The sequence below is a fragment of the Phalacrocorax carbo genome, chromosome 18 (genome assembly GCF_963921805.1).
Source record: "Phalacrocorax carbo chromosome 18, bPhaCar2.1, whole genome shotgun sequence".
In the NCBI taxonomy this organism is placed as follows: domain Eukaryota; kingdom Metazoa; phylum Chordata; class Aves; order Suliformes; family Phalacrocoracidae; genus Phalacrocorax; species Phalacrocorax carbo.
In genome coordinates this window covers 2,986,053-3,003,098 of record NC_087530.1, presented here as the reverse complement: position 1 = coordinate 3,003,098, position 17,046 = coordinate 2,986,053, and the positions used below count along the sequence as shown (strand labels likewise).

The following is a 17,046-nucleotide window of genomic DNA, read 5'->3' as shown; positions in this document are numbered from 1 at the left end:
AGGCTCCAAAACAAACTGCATGCAGCACTTGGGAACCAGGCGTGGAGGTCAGGAAGATGTGGGAGAATTGGGAGGATTCAAATAGATGCTGTAAATATTTTTGCAGAGCAGAAAGAGCCTTGAGCACAAGCAATGACCTAGTTTGCTGTTCTCCAGCAAAGGGCGACATGCAGCCATGCCGGAGCCCAACGGCAGTTTCTAAGAAGGACATTCAGCATGTTGGGGGGGGTCCTTCATTAAATGGAATAGCACGGGGTTCCCGAAATCTCTTCCCACTGACCCAGGTGTGCTGGCGGGTGCCCTTCTGCAGCAGTTTTCGCAGCACCGCCTGCTGACAGCCCTGTCGAGCCCTGAATTTCAGACTCCTGCCAGAGCCACATGCTTCCCTTTCCTAATCAGCTGAGGAAAACAAGAGCAGAATTCCTTCTTATCTCTGCTACACAAACACTCTGAAAATACAGGGTGTTTGGCCCTGTAGTTTTATGGCTCCCTATTGCAATTTCTCCAGGAACAACGAGGCCAAGATCCCAACGGCAGCGAGAGCAACAGTTGTTGCAATCCACAAGGCTGATTTTTTGGAAGCTGATAAATGTCTAAGCTAGTAATCTTGCCTGGAGGAACTGGATATTAATTAGCTACAGAGCACGGTTCAGTGCAAGCTCTGCCAAAGAAGCATCTTCCCATTCATTTCCAGAAAATGGAAAACTTAAGAGACAACAACAGGCCCTCAGCTGCTGGGACCATCCTTGTGCTAAACTGGGACACTCCACCTGATACATCTGAAATGTAGCAGGAGAAGCCATGGGAGAGTCAACCCAGGTCTGGATGAGAGCATTCACACTGAGCAAGAATCCAGTTTAATAAAGGTTGTGGGGGTTTTTTGGTTTGCTTTGGGTTTTTTTGTTTTTTGCATTCATATCCCTGATGGATTCAGATCACCTTTCCCAAGCTCTCCCATAGAGACGCAGCCCTGAGAACTCACCGATCGCCTCGGGTTCAGCGAGGACAGCAGGGGAACAGCTGGCTTTGGTCTCAGAGGCTTTGACCAGAGCAGCAGAAGGTGCCTATAGGTATTTTCTACCTCGCTGCCACTGCTCCAAATCTTGCTGTGATTTCTAGGGCCAGAAAGTACAATCTGTCCTGGCTGCCCAGTCGGGTGGGACTGAGGACAGACCCCACCACAGCACAGCCCCTATCAAGCCAAGCCCACTCTAGCTGTCCCTCCGTAAGTATGTCCAGAGCTGACACGCCAGTGGTGCTCACAGGTCTTTCTGGTCACTGATCTCCAACCCCCAACCTCAACTTCTCAAGTGCCTGCACTGGAGCAGCCGCTCCAGCTGGGACCCACTTTCCCTCCATGTCCCGCTCCCAAATCCATGGTGTCGTGGTTTAAGCCCAGCCGGCAGCTCAGCCCCACGCAGCCGCTCGCTCGCTCCCCTCACAGTGGGACGGGGGAGAGATTCAGAAGGGCAAAAGTGAGAAAACTCGTGGGTTGAGATCAAGACAGTTTAACAGGCAAAGCAAAAGCCGCGCACCCAGGCAAAGCAAAGCGAGGGATTCCTTCACCCCTCCCCGTGGCAGGGGGTGCTCAGCCATCTCCAGGGAAGCAGGGCTCCATCACGCCTAACGGGGACTGGGGAAGGCAAACGCCATCGCCCCGAGCGTCCCCCCTTCCTCCTCCCTCCCCAGCTCCGTGTGCTGAGCATGGCGCCGTGTGGTGTGGGACATCCCTGGGGTCAGCTGGGGTCACTGTCCCGGCCGTGTCCCCCGCAGCCCCTTGTGCCCCCCAGCCCCTCACTGCTGGGGTGGGCTGAGGGGCAGGAAAGGCCTTGGCTCTGTGCAAGCCCTGCTCAGCAGGAGCGAAACCACCCCTGGGTTATCAGCGCTGTTCCCAGCACAGATCCAAACCACAGCCCCACACTGGCTGCTGTGGGGAAAATTAACTCTACCCCAGCCAAAACCAGCGCACATGGCAAGGTACCTGAACCTGCCCCGCTTGGCACAGGACATCTACTGTTTACTCCAAACAGAAAGAGCAGCCCTGCACCTAAGCAGAGCAGTGCAGTCTAGCAGACAGACAGATCTGTAAGAAACATTAAGAACAGATATGAGAAAAGCCACATACGTCTAATGCAAGACGCGATCTTCCTAAACAGTTTCTCCAGGCATCATCGTGCATGCTGCCTTCTTTCACATTTTTCTTCTTAAATAAGCCATAGTAGTGGGACGTTGCAGGTGGAAAAGCCAAGCGTCCTCTTGCACATCCCTGCTTCTCCCCCAGGCCCCCTCCCTTGTGTGGGATATTTTTGCATGAGTCCTTCCACATGGCCGCTCATCCATCACTGCTTCTTACCAGAGTGCCCTTACATGGGCAAGGCACAGGAAGCACAGTGCTGGCTGGAGGAAATCCTGTATTCCCCTAAATGATGGACTGGATCCTTGTACAAACATTTACCCAGATTTCCCATGAGGCAGGGAAGTAAAATTTAGGCTCTTTGTGCCGGAAATGGGTATTTGCTCCCCAAACATACTTACAAGTACTTTTATAGTTAACCCCTCGCTTTCTGACTGGAAGGAACTTTCAGGACCGTTGTCCCGTTATAAAGAGGACCCAGAGAAAGCGCGCAGACGTTTACACACACGCAACTGAGAAGATGAACTTTCTCTTCAACAGCTTCTAGCCATCTCTAGGTTTGCTAAGCAAGGGGATAACTGAGGCTTGCATTTATTTTAACGAGGCCAGCCCAGCTGAAGTCCCCTTGAGCATTTAGCAGAAGGTAGATGGAACGTGTTATACACCTTTGCTGCTCAGATATGTTCTGGCTCTCACATCTTTTGCACACACCTCTGATGACAGGTCTGCTTGTCTGCCATCACACCTACAGCTACAAGTACGCCCCTGGAAGCACGGAGCGGAGACGAGCCAGGGAGCCTGCACAGGACTCCTGAGCCCTGGGCTCCCCCGGGGACCGAACACCCATCGGACACAAACCCCACGTCAGACACGGGCAGGGTGCTGCCTTCACGGCCCTTTCAGAGGTAAAACCCATGTTGATGAGGTGATGAAGAAACCAGGCAGAGGCTGAGCGACAGCAGGTCGGTAAATGTGGATGATCGTCCACTGAAAGGGATGCGCACCCCCAGTCCAAGCTGCAGAAGAGGCAACCAAACAGATTAGCCAGCGGGCCCCTGGGATCACCTAATGGAGGAGATGGTGCTCGTTGTTCTGCCTGCTCCTGCACGTTTCTCTTCAGCCTGTTTACAACAATCATTTTCTGCCTCTTCAGCTGAACAGCACTGAAAAAGTACATTGGAGATCCAGGCTGCTCTGAGGTGGAGCTGGGGAAACAGGCGGCTACAGACAAAGCTGCCGAGTCCTGAGGGCTCCAACCAGCTTGTTCAATATCTCTGGAAGGGCAGCAAAGGGGCTGAGCACAGAGGCAGGCAAGACAAGCCACGGAAAGCAGCGGCATTTCAACCTCTTGGAGCCAGAGGGGGTTAGAAACACATTGAGCTGTATAATAATAATAATTAAAAACCAAAGCTCTTCTACTCAGATTGAAAGAGACAGAGGGAAGGACCTTTGGACAAGGATTTTGTTGTTGTGCGTTAGATGAGGATAAATGACCGCGAGCAGTACTGCAGTGTAAGGAATAAGGAGCAATAACTGCTGTCTGAGCTGAGCAACTCATCATTTTCCCGTAACGCTGGAGCCCAAACCCTCCACCAGCTGCTGCCTCTAGCGTGATCTTCCCCCCCCCGCCCCGATGCATTCAATAACCTCCTCAAGGACGTCATTTCTGCAAACACACCAAGTACAGCTGCAAAATGAGGAAACTGGGTTTGGTGAAGGCCCTGCGGTGCCGCAGCCCCCCTGGCATGCCCAAGGCAACCGAATGGTGTTCTCAGGAGTGAGGTGGTCCTGGGTCCCGAGGCACCCCGATGCCTTGGCCGCATCGGACATTGTGCCTCTGACAGAGAGGGCAGCAAGGTGAAATGATGAGGGACTTAATCCCGAGAACAAATATCGAAGTATTTTTACCAATTACCCAGTCAGTGGCAACATACTGAAAGTTAAAGAGTTCACCGAACGGACTGTTCCTTCTTTTTCCATCTAGGCTTTTAGGGATAAAAGATGGGCTCCCTAACTCACAGCGAGCAGATGCCATCATAAAAAAACCTAGCTGACCAGCCCAGGGCACAAACCCAGCCAAGGTCCTTATCTGCCAAGAATTAATTGGTACACAACACTTCATTTGCTCATTTAAGCTGACATTTGATGAGTGTGACAGTCAGAAGAGCCACGCTAATAAATATAATCGCATCAATGACAGTATAAAGGAGTTATTAGGAAAAGCTGGGGTACTTGAGCAACGAGCACACGTCCCCTTGTGAGACACGTCTGCTGCTGTCTGGGCACAAGAGGACAGCGGCATCGCGTCCCTGTGATCGCTTCTGAGCAGCTCTTCACTCCTACACCGCAGCCCCTCCCTCGTGCTGGACATCATAACTTCGGCATAAAAACAACCCAAAGCCAGAGCGTGGGTCACGATGCACCGAGGGAAAACGTAGCCTTTTCACCTACATGCGTTTTACAGTCCTCTGGCTTTGGGGTGCCTGCAGGGCTCAGCCAAACCAGCTCCTCTAAAACAGTGCCTGACCCGCACACCGCGGAGCTCAGCCTCAGCCCGTGCCGGGCACGACAGACGGGCAGCACCGACCCTTTTTCCCCTGAAGGATATGGCTGGGAACAACTTGGGGGTCTCCGAGAAGCCCCTCTACCCAGGCAGCCTCTAACTACCTCATTCCCAAGGGGGTACCGCTGCGAGGGGTGCTCGCAGGGGACCCCAGCCAGGCCTGGGAGTGTTGCAGAAACTTTCTTCCAGGCATGGGAAGGGCGGTGGGAATATGGGGCGAGGGTGTTGCGGGGTCCCGGTGGAGGGAGGGAGGGAAGGGGATCCCCTCGGCTGCGCACGGGGGTAGGGGGTGGGTGTCCGCGGTCCCCCAGCCCCGCGGCTCCCCACGATGACGGAGCCCCCCCCAACCCCACCCCGACACCCACAGACCGACCCCCGGCGGGTACCTGTGGGCGCTGCCATCGTCGTAGACGAAGGAGCGGTTGGTGTAGCACTCGGTGCAGACGGCGGCCCCGGCGGCCCCCCTGCCCTCCGCCGGCCCCGCCGGCTTGTAGATCCCCTGCAGGCTCCGCTCCTCGCCCGAGAAAGGCATCAGCGAAGCGGCGCGGGTGCCCGGAGGGGCCAGGCGGAGCAGAGCATGGGCCCCCCGCGCTGCCGGAGGCGCCGGCCGGGGGCTGCCGGCCGCGGGCAGAGCCACCGCCGCCGCCGCCGCCGCCGTCCCGCTCCCGGCCGCCCATCACGGCGCGCCCCGCCGCCGCCGCAGCAGCCCGCGGGCCGGCCGGGCGCTCCGCATACCGGGAACGATGCGGGATGGGGGAGTGGATTAGCGGGGGGGGGGCGGATTAGCAGGGGGATGAGGGGGAGCCCGGCGGGGTGCGGGAAGCAACAGGTACCGGAAAGTTGCGGGGCACGGCGGGGCGGGGTGATGCACCCGTGGCGGGGATGTTGGGGGGGGGGGTCCTGCCCTACGCGCACCGGCGGAGCGGCCCCGCGGCGGCCCCGCTCGCCTCCTCCCCCTGCCCGCCGAGGGAGCCCATGGCGCGGAGCGGCGGGGCGGGAGCCGCCACCTCGCTGCTCACATCCCCCCGCCCCGCACGGCCCCCGCACGGCCCCGCCGCTGCACCACGGCGCCCCCTGCCGGCCGCCCCCGCACCTGCCGCCGCCCCCCGCACCGGCCCCGCGCACCCCGCGGGCTGCGGGCACCGGCCACCGAGCCCACCCCCGGCACCGCGCCGCGTGCCCGGGCGCAGCCCCTCGCCGCCCGGCCTCCGCCCCACCCGGGATGCGGGGGGGGGGGGGGGGGGGAGAGATTTTTTAATTTTAAATTTTTCAAAATTTTTTTCTCAAAACTTTCATTCCTACCAGCCCCATAAATATTTGTGTTGAGCGCTGCTGCGCCCTGGGCTTGTGCCGAAAGCAAACAGGCCGGCCGAGCCCCGGCCTGCTGGGGAATTCCTGTGCCGTGCTGCGCGGCCGGGCTGGGGAGCATTGATCTTCCAGGGGGGGCCCTGCTGCAATAACACAGCCTCGCTGCGGACACGGCCCCCCCACGCCGGGGACAGCGGGGGCAGCCTGAAAACGAGCCGGCCGCCTCCGGGAAAGGGTTAACGGGATTGGGTCCAAGGTGCCTTCTCTCCCTGTTGAAGTTCAGGCCCGGAGTGCCGGGAGTCAGGAGGTGCCACCTGTAATGATCGGCCACGCCCAAAGCGCCCCAAAGCTGTGCCCCCCCCTCGGGGGGCTGGATGTGAGCCACTGCAAACAGCGCGGCCGCCTCGCACGCTCCCACTGTGAACCCGCGACCCACGCTGGCCCAGGGCCTCGGAGGGGAGCGAGCTGACCCCGCGGCAGGGTGGCCGTGCTGCCCTGGGGGGAGCAGAGCCCCGGGGGGGAGCAGTTCTGCCCCAGCTCCAGCACATTCCTTTCCTTTTTCACTTCTTTTTTTTTCAATTTCTTTTCCAGAGACCACGGTGTTGCACGGGTGCTGGGGAGTTCACCGTGGTGGCGACCCACGGGATCCCAGGGCTGTGTGGGCGAGCAGAGATCCCCAACAAGAGCCATTTATTCCGAAGGAAATGCTCCCACAGAAGCAGAGGCCAGGCAGCCCCGTGCCTCGCGCGGTGCTCCTCTGCCACCGCAGCCACCCAAAACGCCAAAGCCCGCTTCAGTCAGACCCCAGGGGAAGGTGACACCATCCGGGCCGGGAGCTCGCTGCTTCTAGAGCGGTGGTCTCTCTCCGACAGCTCCGGGCAGCCCCCAGCCCCCCAGCTGCCCCCTCCCACCCCACCCCCGCACTCCCCAGCTGCTGCTCCCGGGACCCCCGGCCCTCGTGTGATGCATCAGCACACGGTGCCCGTTGGCTGCCGCAGCCTCCGGCTCCGAAGGAAATTGCCCACTCAGGTGCGCTGGGGCTTACGTTCCTCACTAGGACCGGAGACTTTGTTTCTCCCGCAGCATCTCCTCCTCCTCTCTCTCCATATGGGCTCTCCTACACTAGGAGTCATTTGAGAGAAAAGCAATTAATACTCCCCGTGCGATCCATCCGTGTGATTTTTCCCGACCCGTCATGCTTTTAAGTAGGAAAGTTATTCTTCATTCACTAATTGCTTCACATTATCGGGTGCAAAATGTTAACGTGCAGCTCTGCGAGGAGAGGGGTGGGTGGCACAGCAGCGTATTGACATGCTAGGTGATAACACAGGCGTGGAGGAGGAATTATTTAAAACAGTTACGGGGGGGGGGGTGGGGACGGTGAGGAAAGAAAATTGAAAAATGAAAGAGAAAGAGCCAGAAGAAGAGAACGTCCCCACCCAGGCGCTGCAGCTCGAGCGGTGAGGTTGGCCCAGTCCCACCCACCCTCCGCCTTGGTGCTGCCACCAGCGATGGACCAGCCGTGGAGCTGTGCCTGGAAGGGTGCTGGTGCCTCCCCAGTCCCCGCGCAGAGCAGGGGCGATGCCAGGGCAGAGGCCCGGTCACTGGGCACAGGGACAGGCTGTCCCAGTGATGGCTCTTGGTGGGATCCTACCTGAGAAAGGAGAGGCCCTGCCTGGGGACTGATCCCAGCTCCAGCACAGATCATCCCTGCTGCTCCACGGGACTTCTGGTCTCTGCTGCCTCTCCCGCTGACCACGTACAAGAGGACCCTCCGTAACGAACCACTTTACAACCTGTAGTTTACAGAATAAAAGGCAAAATACTTTCCTTCCTTCCCCACCGGTTATTTTTTTCTTGCCCTGCTATCATTTAACTCCAGAAAGTATTTCAGGGCATAGCATGTATTGTAAAACAGGGATGGGTCTTATTTACACTCTGACGTTGGCTGTCGTGGGAGCAGTGTCGACCCCCAGGCTAAGCTCGCTTGTCCTTCCTCTGCCTTTCAGCAGAGCACAGTCTGGTCTTGTCCTAAACCCAAGGTAGGAGCCCGGACGGCTGGATGCATTTGGGAGCTGGGTGGTGCCTTTGGGAAAGGTGGACTCTCACGCCAGGGTCCGTGTTGGATTTCGGCTCCCTCGTGGTGCCACGCTTGAGCCAGGCAAGACCGTGTCACACTCTCCCTTGTCAGAGGATAACTGGCGGTGCCGGAGCCCAGAGGGGCTGATCCTGTCTTCCAGTCCCTTCCCTGGCACACGGAGGTGGTGGCATCCCACCCCTGGCAACCCCTGGCACCGTCCGACCTCCAGGCAGGCATTTGTGGATGCTGAGATCACCACATCTCCCTCCCTCGGTTCTTCGTTCCCGTGGCTTCCCCACACGCTGCCTCCCTCGTTAGTCAGCCGCACCCCCTCCTCCTGACGAGGATTTGTCTGACTGCAGTTTCCAGCCGCGGCAAAGCCTGCCTCTCCCCACTAGATCAAGAGTCTGCTTTTATCCTGCACTTTCTCCTCATGAAAACATATTGCAACACAAAACACCTCTTCCTTTTCTTCACAAAAAGCAAGGCAGGCTGAGTGCTCTCCCTCCTCCCCAAAGCATTTTCTCCTGCCTTTGGGTAATTTTGGGGACTCTCTTCACAGGTGTTTCCACCTACCCATCTGGGCACCGACCAGAGGTGCTGCCCTTCCCCTCTGTCCGTGCCCTTCCAAGATCAACAGCAGCAAAATTCACCTCTCTCTGGAAAATCTTTTAGGCCTTTTAGGTCCCAGCCAGCACTACCATGTCACAAAGACTGTGTCTTCCCAGCTGATGTGATTTAACATCATCTTTAATCAGTTCTATATTGCAGTCACTTGGCCTTTCAGCGCCAGAAGAAGCCGTGGGGGTCAGGTAGGGTGCTGTGAATACCTGCCCTGTGCTTCCCAAAGCCAAGGGGGGAAGGCAGGCAGGGCAGTGCTCTCAGCAAAGGCACCATTTGGCATCTTGGAGGCGTGGGCCTGACTGAGACAGTCCTCCCTGCCTTCAGCTGCAGCGCTCACCAAAATGCCAGCGATGCTACAACTCCTTGTTTCCCAACAGTCGTCTTATAAACAAAAAGTAAAATTAACCAGGATTTCATGTACCTACTGCAACACCGTGCCTCCTCCTCTCACCTCCCTCAGCCCCCACGGCTCTGCTGGGGAGCCCCTTCAGCATCCCAGCATCCCCCTCCGCACCCCGGAGCGGGCGAGAGCTCGTGGCCCCCAGGGCTGCCCCCCGCCCGGGCAGGGAGCGCGCAGCCCTGGGGAACGGGCACTCCCAGGGATGCCGAGTGCCATTTGCACGGCCGCCTGCTGTACATGCACGCACAGGAGCTCGCCGTAGCAGAGCCAGGCTCAGGGAGCGGCGTGGGGGAGCTTGCGCGGGGCTCCCAGGAGAGGCAAACCCCCAGTCTGTGACCCCTCAAGGGCTGCGCGTGGGGGAAGGCACGGCTGCCCCCGGCTGCCCGTAGGAGGGGCCTGGCATAGGGCGACGGAGACTCAACTTTGCTGTTTCTGTGTCTGGGAGAGCAATAAATAAATCTGTGGGAGGTAACGGTGGGATGAGTCAGAGGCGAGAGAGAGAGAGAGAAAGTCATCTTCTGAGGAACACGTTACCCAAGTCCAGCACACCGTGGTGCTCCAGCACCAAATGAGTATTCGGGTCAGAGGGTATCTTTGCCCTGCTCGAGGTCCCCCATAACCCCCTGCCAGGAAGGCAATGGGGAATGGCCTCGCCGGCAGGAGCCTTGGCCACGGCTGGGGGACTGCAGCCCCCCCCCATCCCTGGGGCACCCCCAGGTCCATACGGCTGGAGCGCAGCTGGATCCATCCAGTGCCATGGGACCTGGAGAAGATGGGCTGGGGCACTGCACGAGCCCTGGGACCTGCACTCAGCTCCTGTTCCCCTCCACAACCTTGGGAAAGCTTTGTATTTTGGGGTACATCACACACACACATGCACCCCCGTCAAGCCTAGGGCAAGGAGCTCCCAGAAGGAATGTCCCAGGTTGCTGCCCAGTGTCGCTGCAGCTACAGAGCGGCCGTGGAGTCAGGCACAGCAACACCTGATCTGCTCCCAGTTGCAAATATTGTCAAAGCATGGACTGAATTCAATCAAAGCGGAGCTTGGCACAAGACTCAAATGGTTCGGATGTTGTGCGTGACAAATGAATTTCACATGAAATCTAGATTTGCCAGGCACAAATGCAGCCTGCGTCTAACTTCAGGGAATGAAAGGGCAAGGCAAAGTAACCTGCACAGCTCACTGTGAAAATGAATAACGAGGGGAAAACTTCTGGTCCACTGCAAAACAGGCAGCTTTTCTGTCGACGCCTTGGCAGGGAGACCACCTCTCAAGAACCAGCTCAGCCCAAGGGCTGGAGACCCGTGGCCTCGCGACTCGACATTTTTCACAAGCTCGTGCTCTCTCCATTCAGCTTATATTTAGCTTGGTATTTCCGAGGCTGAATGCAGCACTTACAGAACGCTCAGAGGGTTTCAGCTGTCTTTATCACGGAATATAGCGGTACTTAGTTGTCAAAGCTGTCATTAAACTCAAGAAGCAATAATCAAACATACCCATACAAAAAGATAGAGCTCTGTAACTCCAAGACTGATGTATGCAAAGAAAAAATGAATGCTAGGAACTTGGCTATAAAAACGTGTTTTTAACCTAGTCAACCAAGCCATTAAATGGGAAGAAAAGGCACCCTCATTTGTGTTCCAGGAGCAGCTAATCTATTTGTGTACTGCGTCAGTGCTCTGGTTTGTTAGCTTGTTTTTGTTTTCTACTTATGTTTAACACCTGAAGGGATGTTAAATATTAAAACCCAAATGAAATGCACACTGTGTAACTTATAAAACCTCTGCCATCATTTCCCAAGCCTCGTGGAGAACTTAAGGTGAAGTGTCTGCAAGAGCTGAATCATATCTTTAAGCAAAAGCATTGCTATTAGGTGACTAAGACCACAACAATTCTCTCCCTTTATTTATTGCAACTGATGCTGCTATTAAAAACCAGACAAGTCCCTTCCCAGCTTCTCATGCTGTCGGGTCTTCGTGCGCTGGTGAAACACTGCAAAAGGCAGGTTGTAAATACAGGGGACCCTTTGGGCAGGGTCTGAAACAGAGGGACGGTGCTTTGTGCTCCCAGGAGCATCCCGGCTGGGGACTGGCGGGGCTGCCGGAGGATGCCTTGTGGCAGGGGCCATCTCTGACCTTTAAAATAAGACAAGCAGCTTCGTGAGGGCATGGGGAGTGCCTCGTGGAAAGAGGCCATTGAGTGAGAAAAACCACCTGCCTACGGGTGGGCTACAGGTAGCCTGTGGCTACACAGATAGGATCCGGCACATCACTGGGGCAGGAGCAGCTGAGAGATTTGAAAGCCTGCCTGTGGGAATCAACCCGGCTTTTGGGAAAAGCCTGGGAACGGGGGGACCGTGGTGGGGATGGAGAGGGGTCTCCCCCCTGCAGGGAAGAATGGCATGTGGCACGGAGCAACCGCATGGACACCTGGGGCAGGCAGAACTCAGGCTGTTATATTGGAGCAAATGTACATTGGAAAAACCGATTTTCACCATTTTTCCCCAACAAACCCCATCCGCCCGCCCTCGCCTGCGCCATCGCCTGAGAACAGTGCGTCATCCAAAGCCTTCGCATTTTCATGAAGCAGAGCCGAGCAGAACTGAAGCAAGCCGGGCTCTGCTCCCCCTTTCCAAATGTTCACAGCGTTGGGAGGGAAGCCAGGAGACTTTAAGAGACATTTTAAGAAGCTGCGGGTACGGCTGCTCCCCTGCGGCACACTGCACCACGGCTGCCCACCCCGCAGTGCCGGCCCCAAGCTCGTCCAGCTCAACAGCATCTCCCACCACCCTCTGGGCATCTCTGCCCTTATCTTTGGGTACCACAGGAGTTCAGGGCCCTGTCCTCTCCAAAAAGTCAAACCCAAACTCCAAACATCCTTCTGTCTAAACACTCACTGTTCATATGGTAGGTCAAGTTGTTTACGGTGTTATTGGTACATCCCTGCTCCCATAAGGTTTACTTGGACATAAAATTTAAGCAAAACATCTTTCATAAAGCAAATTATAGCCCTGTGGCTCAGGAAAACCTGCTTTCCCAGTTGTTTCCCTAATTTACACCCAGAGGATTTTTCAGGGTTTAAGTGAAGCAGTAGGAACAGCACCCCCTTCCCCAGACTGACCCGACTTCAGCCACTCTGGGGCCCTGCATTCACTCCTCTCCTGGAAACTCTTGGCTCTCACTGGGAGTGAGGTTTCCCTGAACACATTTGACTTTGCCCATCTGAAAAGTGAGATAAGGTCATACACAAGCTGCTGCGTGTTACGTTTGCCCGAAGCCTGGGTTTTAAAGGTGATGGGGGGATCACCTCTAGGCAAACTCCCTGGAGCCGAGGGGGTTTGTGGCACTCCAGATTGGTTATTTTACCTTTCAGCAGTCTTTTTGTTTCTGTTCCTCAGCTTTCTCCCAGTGGGACTCAGCCAGGCTCTTCAGATAAACAAAACCACACGTCCGAGAGCTGCCCGCGCCCCGGCTGTGGTTGGATAGCGCTAATCTTACACATGCGGTATCAGCGACCGTTTGAAGTTCCTGCTGCCACCACAAAGCAGTGCTAAAGAAATGACTTCAGAAGTACTGCAAGCACCACGCTGTGTGTAATTGCAACAGGGATGATACACATGTGGGTTTTATTATTATTCTAAAAACGCACAATTGGGAAAGCCAATATTTTTAATGGAAGTGGTTTCAAATGCTAGTATTTATTTGCCTATTAAATGGTTTAGCTGGAGACAAAGCATCTTCAAAGGAGGAATTTTCTTTTTCCCCCAGAATGGGTATCTGGGGCTATAGTGCTGTAGTATTATACATAAAAAAATATTTCCTTATTAGCTTTTCTTTCAGAGAACACATTTAACTGACACTTCCCGTGCTGACAGCTCGCCAAGCTTCAAAGCACAACTTCTGCAAGGATTACAATGATTGTGAGGCTGGTCCAGACGAAGCTGTATCCCAGCTGACACACAAGCTCCGTGAAAGGAGTTTTTCCCGGTTTTGGTGAGCCTAAAGCCGAGGTCTGTGTTGGGACACACATGCTCTGTGTGCTTGGGCTGTCTTTCAGGCAGGCACGATGCACTTCCAAGCTGTGACCACATTCTGGGAATCTGGTTTCTTCAGTAATTCCAGACGTTTCCTACAGCAATGCAGATTTCCCAGAACCCATGGGAACTGTCTCCCCACACTGCCCCAAACCCAAGGGCAGGGACTGGGAGAGCTGAGGCAGCCAGCCAGACCTGGGGGATTAACCCTGGGTCACCCCAAGCCAGAAATCAAAGCTCTTCTCCATCTCCCTGGGACATTTGGCTGATGCAGGATCCCCAAAGGATGCTTCAGGGAGGACTGCAACAGTCAGAGCACCACACCCTGACCCCTCGCAAGGCACGTGGCTAAGGCAAACTACAGCAATGCTGCGTCTTCCTTGCACCCTTTCGCCCAAGGATGCAGGAACAGAAATGCACCCTTACCCATAGGAAAAGGTTTTCAAAATAAAATAATAAAAAATATCACAATCTCTCTGCTCTCACACAGAGGCTGGAGTTCCCATGCCTGTGCTGATGAAGGCTGACACCTCCCGCCACGATTTGCCCATCACACAGCATCATTACTGCCATCCACACCCCCCCTCCAACCCTCTCCTGGGGGCTGCTGGGGACCCACAAGCCCCCCTCCCCCCGCAGTGCTCCACAGGCCCCACGGCTTGCAGACCTGCTGCCAAACCCAACTCTCACCCCTGCTGACACCTCCATCCTGTTTGTGGTGTCTTTGGCACTTCCCCCTCCAGCACTTCCAGTCCCCTGCGGCTCCCCAGGCCAGTCAGCTCCAGCGCAGCCCGCGGCTGTGCCAACATTAACACACGGAGGCTCTGGTGCAGCCGAGGTCCCCGCCGAAGGCAGGAGCCTGTCCAGGGCTGGATCACCACAGCTCTTCACCAGGACGTGCAACCACCACAAAAGCATAAACCATATAGTCATTTAAAGCCACAGAATGATGTTGTGCGGGCAGAAAGCCAAGGACCATCCAACACAGCTCGTGAGGGTTCACATCCCTGCCTCAGTAAATGGATGCTGGAGGGGCAAGATCTGAGGGGACACACCAAAACATCCCCAACCTCCTGGCCATGGGCCCTCTGGCTCAGCACTATCAGCTCCCCACACACAGCCCTTTCTTCATGCCTTGCTCCCAGGGGCCCATTGAAAACACGCCTGGTATTAAACGATGCCCTGCACTTCCTCAGCTCTAGGGACGTCAAGAGAGCCAAGCAAGGTGCCTTGCCTGGAGCAGGGGCACAGCTCCTGCAGCTGCAACCCCAGCACAGAGAAAACCGCTTCCTACCCCTCTCCCTGCCCAGCCCACTCCCCTTGTGCTAGAGACAGCCCGGCCCAGCAGTGACGAGAGCCCTCGGGTGTCCTCTGTGCCCATGGGGATCCCACGCAAGGCAAACCCACAAGTTCACACACCAAAGCTCCGTCTCAGGAGATGCAAAGGGCTCAGCACAGGGGTCAACTGCCCTGCACGGGGGAACCAACACCAAAATGGCACAGCTGTAAAAAAAACCAAACTGGCAGACCTAGCACAGCTTCACAAGAGTACCAGAGAACCCCTTCCAGCAAGCAAGCCCTAGCAGTCGTTTCACTTCTTTATTTCTCAGAGACCCAACCACCTGTGTCAGAAATTAATAAGGGGAAAAGCTAGAGTTTTGCTTGCTTTGTGTTTTATGCAACTGCAACATGATCATCCCCTGGGATCACCTTTCCTCCCCGCAGGCAGGTGAGGTGGAAGCCGTAGTCTCCAGGTACTGGGCAGTAACTGTATCCTGCAGACCCAGATACAGACGCTGTCCTGTAAGCCTCTGCCGGGGAGAAATTGCCTCCGCTGCGAACACAGACCCTGCTGCAGGGAGACCTCCCACCGCCATGCAGGTAAGTGCTTTGGCTCCTTGCTCAGCTGCAGCACGGAGGCTAGTGAGAGGCTGTTCCCTCTGGACAGTGGGGATGACAGCTTTCCCTTCGGCTTCTTACCCTGCCAGCTTTTGTACGGTGCTGTCAGGCCAAGTACTAAAGGCTCTCCTTTGAGGACACATATTAATGTTACAGGTCCTCAGTGGCATCTCAGGCCTTCAGTAACAGGTTAAAACACAGTCAGAAAATATGAATAGTGAGTTATTCCTCAGCATTTCCATGCATGGATGCACAGAAAGAAGCCTTCTGAACTACAGCACGGTGATGTCCTTCTCAGCTTGGGATCTCACCATGCCACAAAGACTGCTTAAGTTTCTAGGAGGAAAAGAGCCTCACACTAATAATAAAAAGACCACAGTCTAAAAGCTGTGATTGTTTTGCATGAATATATTATAAAATGAAGGAAAGCCTTTCTGTTCTAGTAGCAAGAGAATTCAGCATCCACCTCTTTTCTTCCCCAGCTGACACTCTGCAGGCTCCGGACTCACCAGTGGTGCTTCATCCTCTTTAACGTCTTGCTTTTCCACGTGCTGCTTTTTGGAGCAGATTTACTGGAAGAATACTTCCTGCGGTCATTACCTCTTTCTTACACTGACGCAAAGACTCTCGAAATCAGGGAGAGGGCCAGGAAGCTAGCTATGGACCCCCTAAAGGCCAATCTCTCTTACACTGTCAGCAGTGCAGCAACATGCTCCGATCAAGAGATATTTTTGCTTGTTCTTGTCTGCAGTAGCCCAGAAAACAGGACAAGGCGCAACGTGATCAGGCAGACGTGGGGCAACGTGACAGACACCAGAGGTTATGCTGTCCTTACCCTGTTTGCTTTAGGAAAGCCGGCCTCGTTAACCAGCCAGCTGGAGATCAATGAAGAGTCTCAAAAGCACAGAGACATTATTGAAGGCAGTTTCATTGATTCTCCCGAGACGCAGACACAGAAGGTGTTGATGATCGTGGAGTGGACAGTGACTTTCTGTCCCCATGCAAGGTATATTCTTAAAACAGATGAAGACGTGTTTGTCGGTATTCCAAGTCTGGCTGGATACTTGCTTAGCTTAACACAACTAGAAGACATCTACATTGGGAGGGTCATTCATCAAGGCACACCCAACAGGGACCCCGAAAGCCCCGCCTTTGTTCCCATCCATCAATACTCAGAAGAGTTTTACCCAGATTACTGCGACGGGAGCGCTTTCGTCATGTCCCAGGACGTTGCTCGCAAGGTGTACGTGGCCGCCAAGGAGGTGCCGGTCTCGGTGCCCCCCGATATCTTTGTCGGAATCTGTGCTAAAAGAGCTGGCATTGCTCCCATTCACAGCTCTCGATTTTCTGGGGAGAAGCACATCAGCTATAATCGATGCTGCTATAAATTCATTTTCACCTCTTCCAACATGAAAGAGGATGAATTATTTAAAGATTGGAAGGAAACAAGCAATGGGAAAGACTGCTCATTACTGGAAACTTACTATGGTCTGGTGTCCTGCAAGGTTTTCACCTATATTGATAAGTTCAAACAGTTTAACTTGGATAGAATTAAAAATGAGGTTCTTCATTTCTCCGATTAACTTTTGCAAAGCAGGTCTGAATTGTTTTTTCCAGCTTATCCTGTTAACATTCAGTAATAACGATCTCCTCTCAAAGTTAGCTCTCTTCCCTTCAACAGCAAATGAATTCTCAGTGCTACTGTTACAGCAGCAAGAGAAGTGGATGTACTCCAGCTACCTTAAGTACCTACAAGTGCCCACATACAAGTAAAAAGGAGTATTCCAAGAAACGTTGTAGCCAGTGTTTTCCAGACTTCTGAATTCCTCTACCTTATGCTGAATAGACTCCTGCATTTTCTTCATCTCAGTGAGGCATCACCTACTTCCACAGTGTTTTGTAACAAAGGAGAATCTTTCCGTCCACAAAAGGAAGCTACTCCTGAGCAGTCGCTTTTACAGCGCCAGTGAGACTACAGAACAGCTTAGAGTGGGAACGGACATT

At 54.8% G+C, this 17,046-nt stretch overlaps 2 protein-coding genes across 2 annotated transcripts in view; one reads left to right on the top strand and one right to left on the bottom strand.

Annotated features, from left to right (window-relative positions):
* The window catches only part of KCNT1 (potassium sodium-activated channel subfamily T member 1), a 91,914-nt gene extending 86,189 nt beyond the window's left edge, over positions 1–5,725 (bottom strand). The window contains exon 1 of the mRNA XM_064468548.1: positions 5,084–5,725. Coding sequence (XP_064324618.1) covers positions 5,084–5,229 — 146 coding nt within the window. The 5' untranslated portion in view covers positions 5,230–5,725. The remainder of the gene's footprint in view (positions 1–5,083) is intronic.
* A 9,293-nt stretch (positions 5,726–15,018) lies between these two features.
* B3GALT9 (beta-1,3-galactosyltransferase 9) lies at positions 15,019–16,625 on the top strand. Its single transcript, XM_009514094.2, has 2 exons — positions 15,019–15,024; positions 15,525–16,625. The coding sequence occupies exons 1-2, from the start codon at positions 15,019–15,021 to the stop codon at positions 16,623–16,625; spliced, it is 1,107 nt and encodes a 368-aa protein (XP_009512389.2).
* The last annotated feature ends 421 nt before the right edge of the window (positions 16,626–17,046 follow it).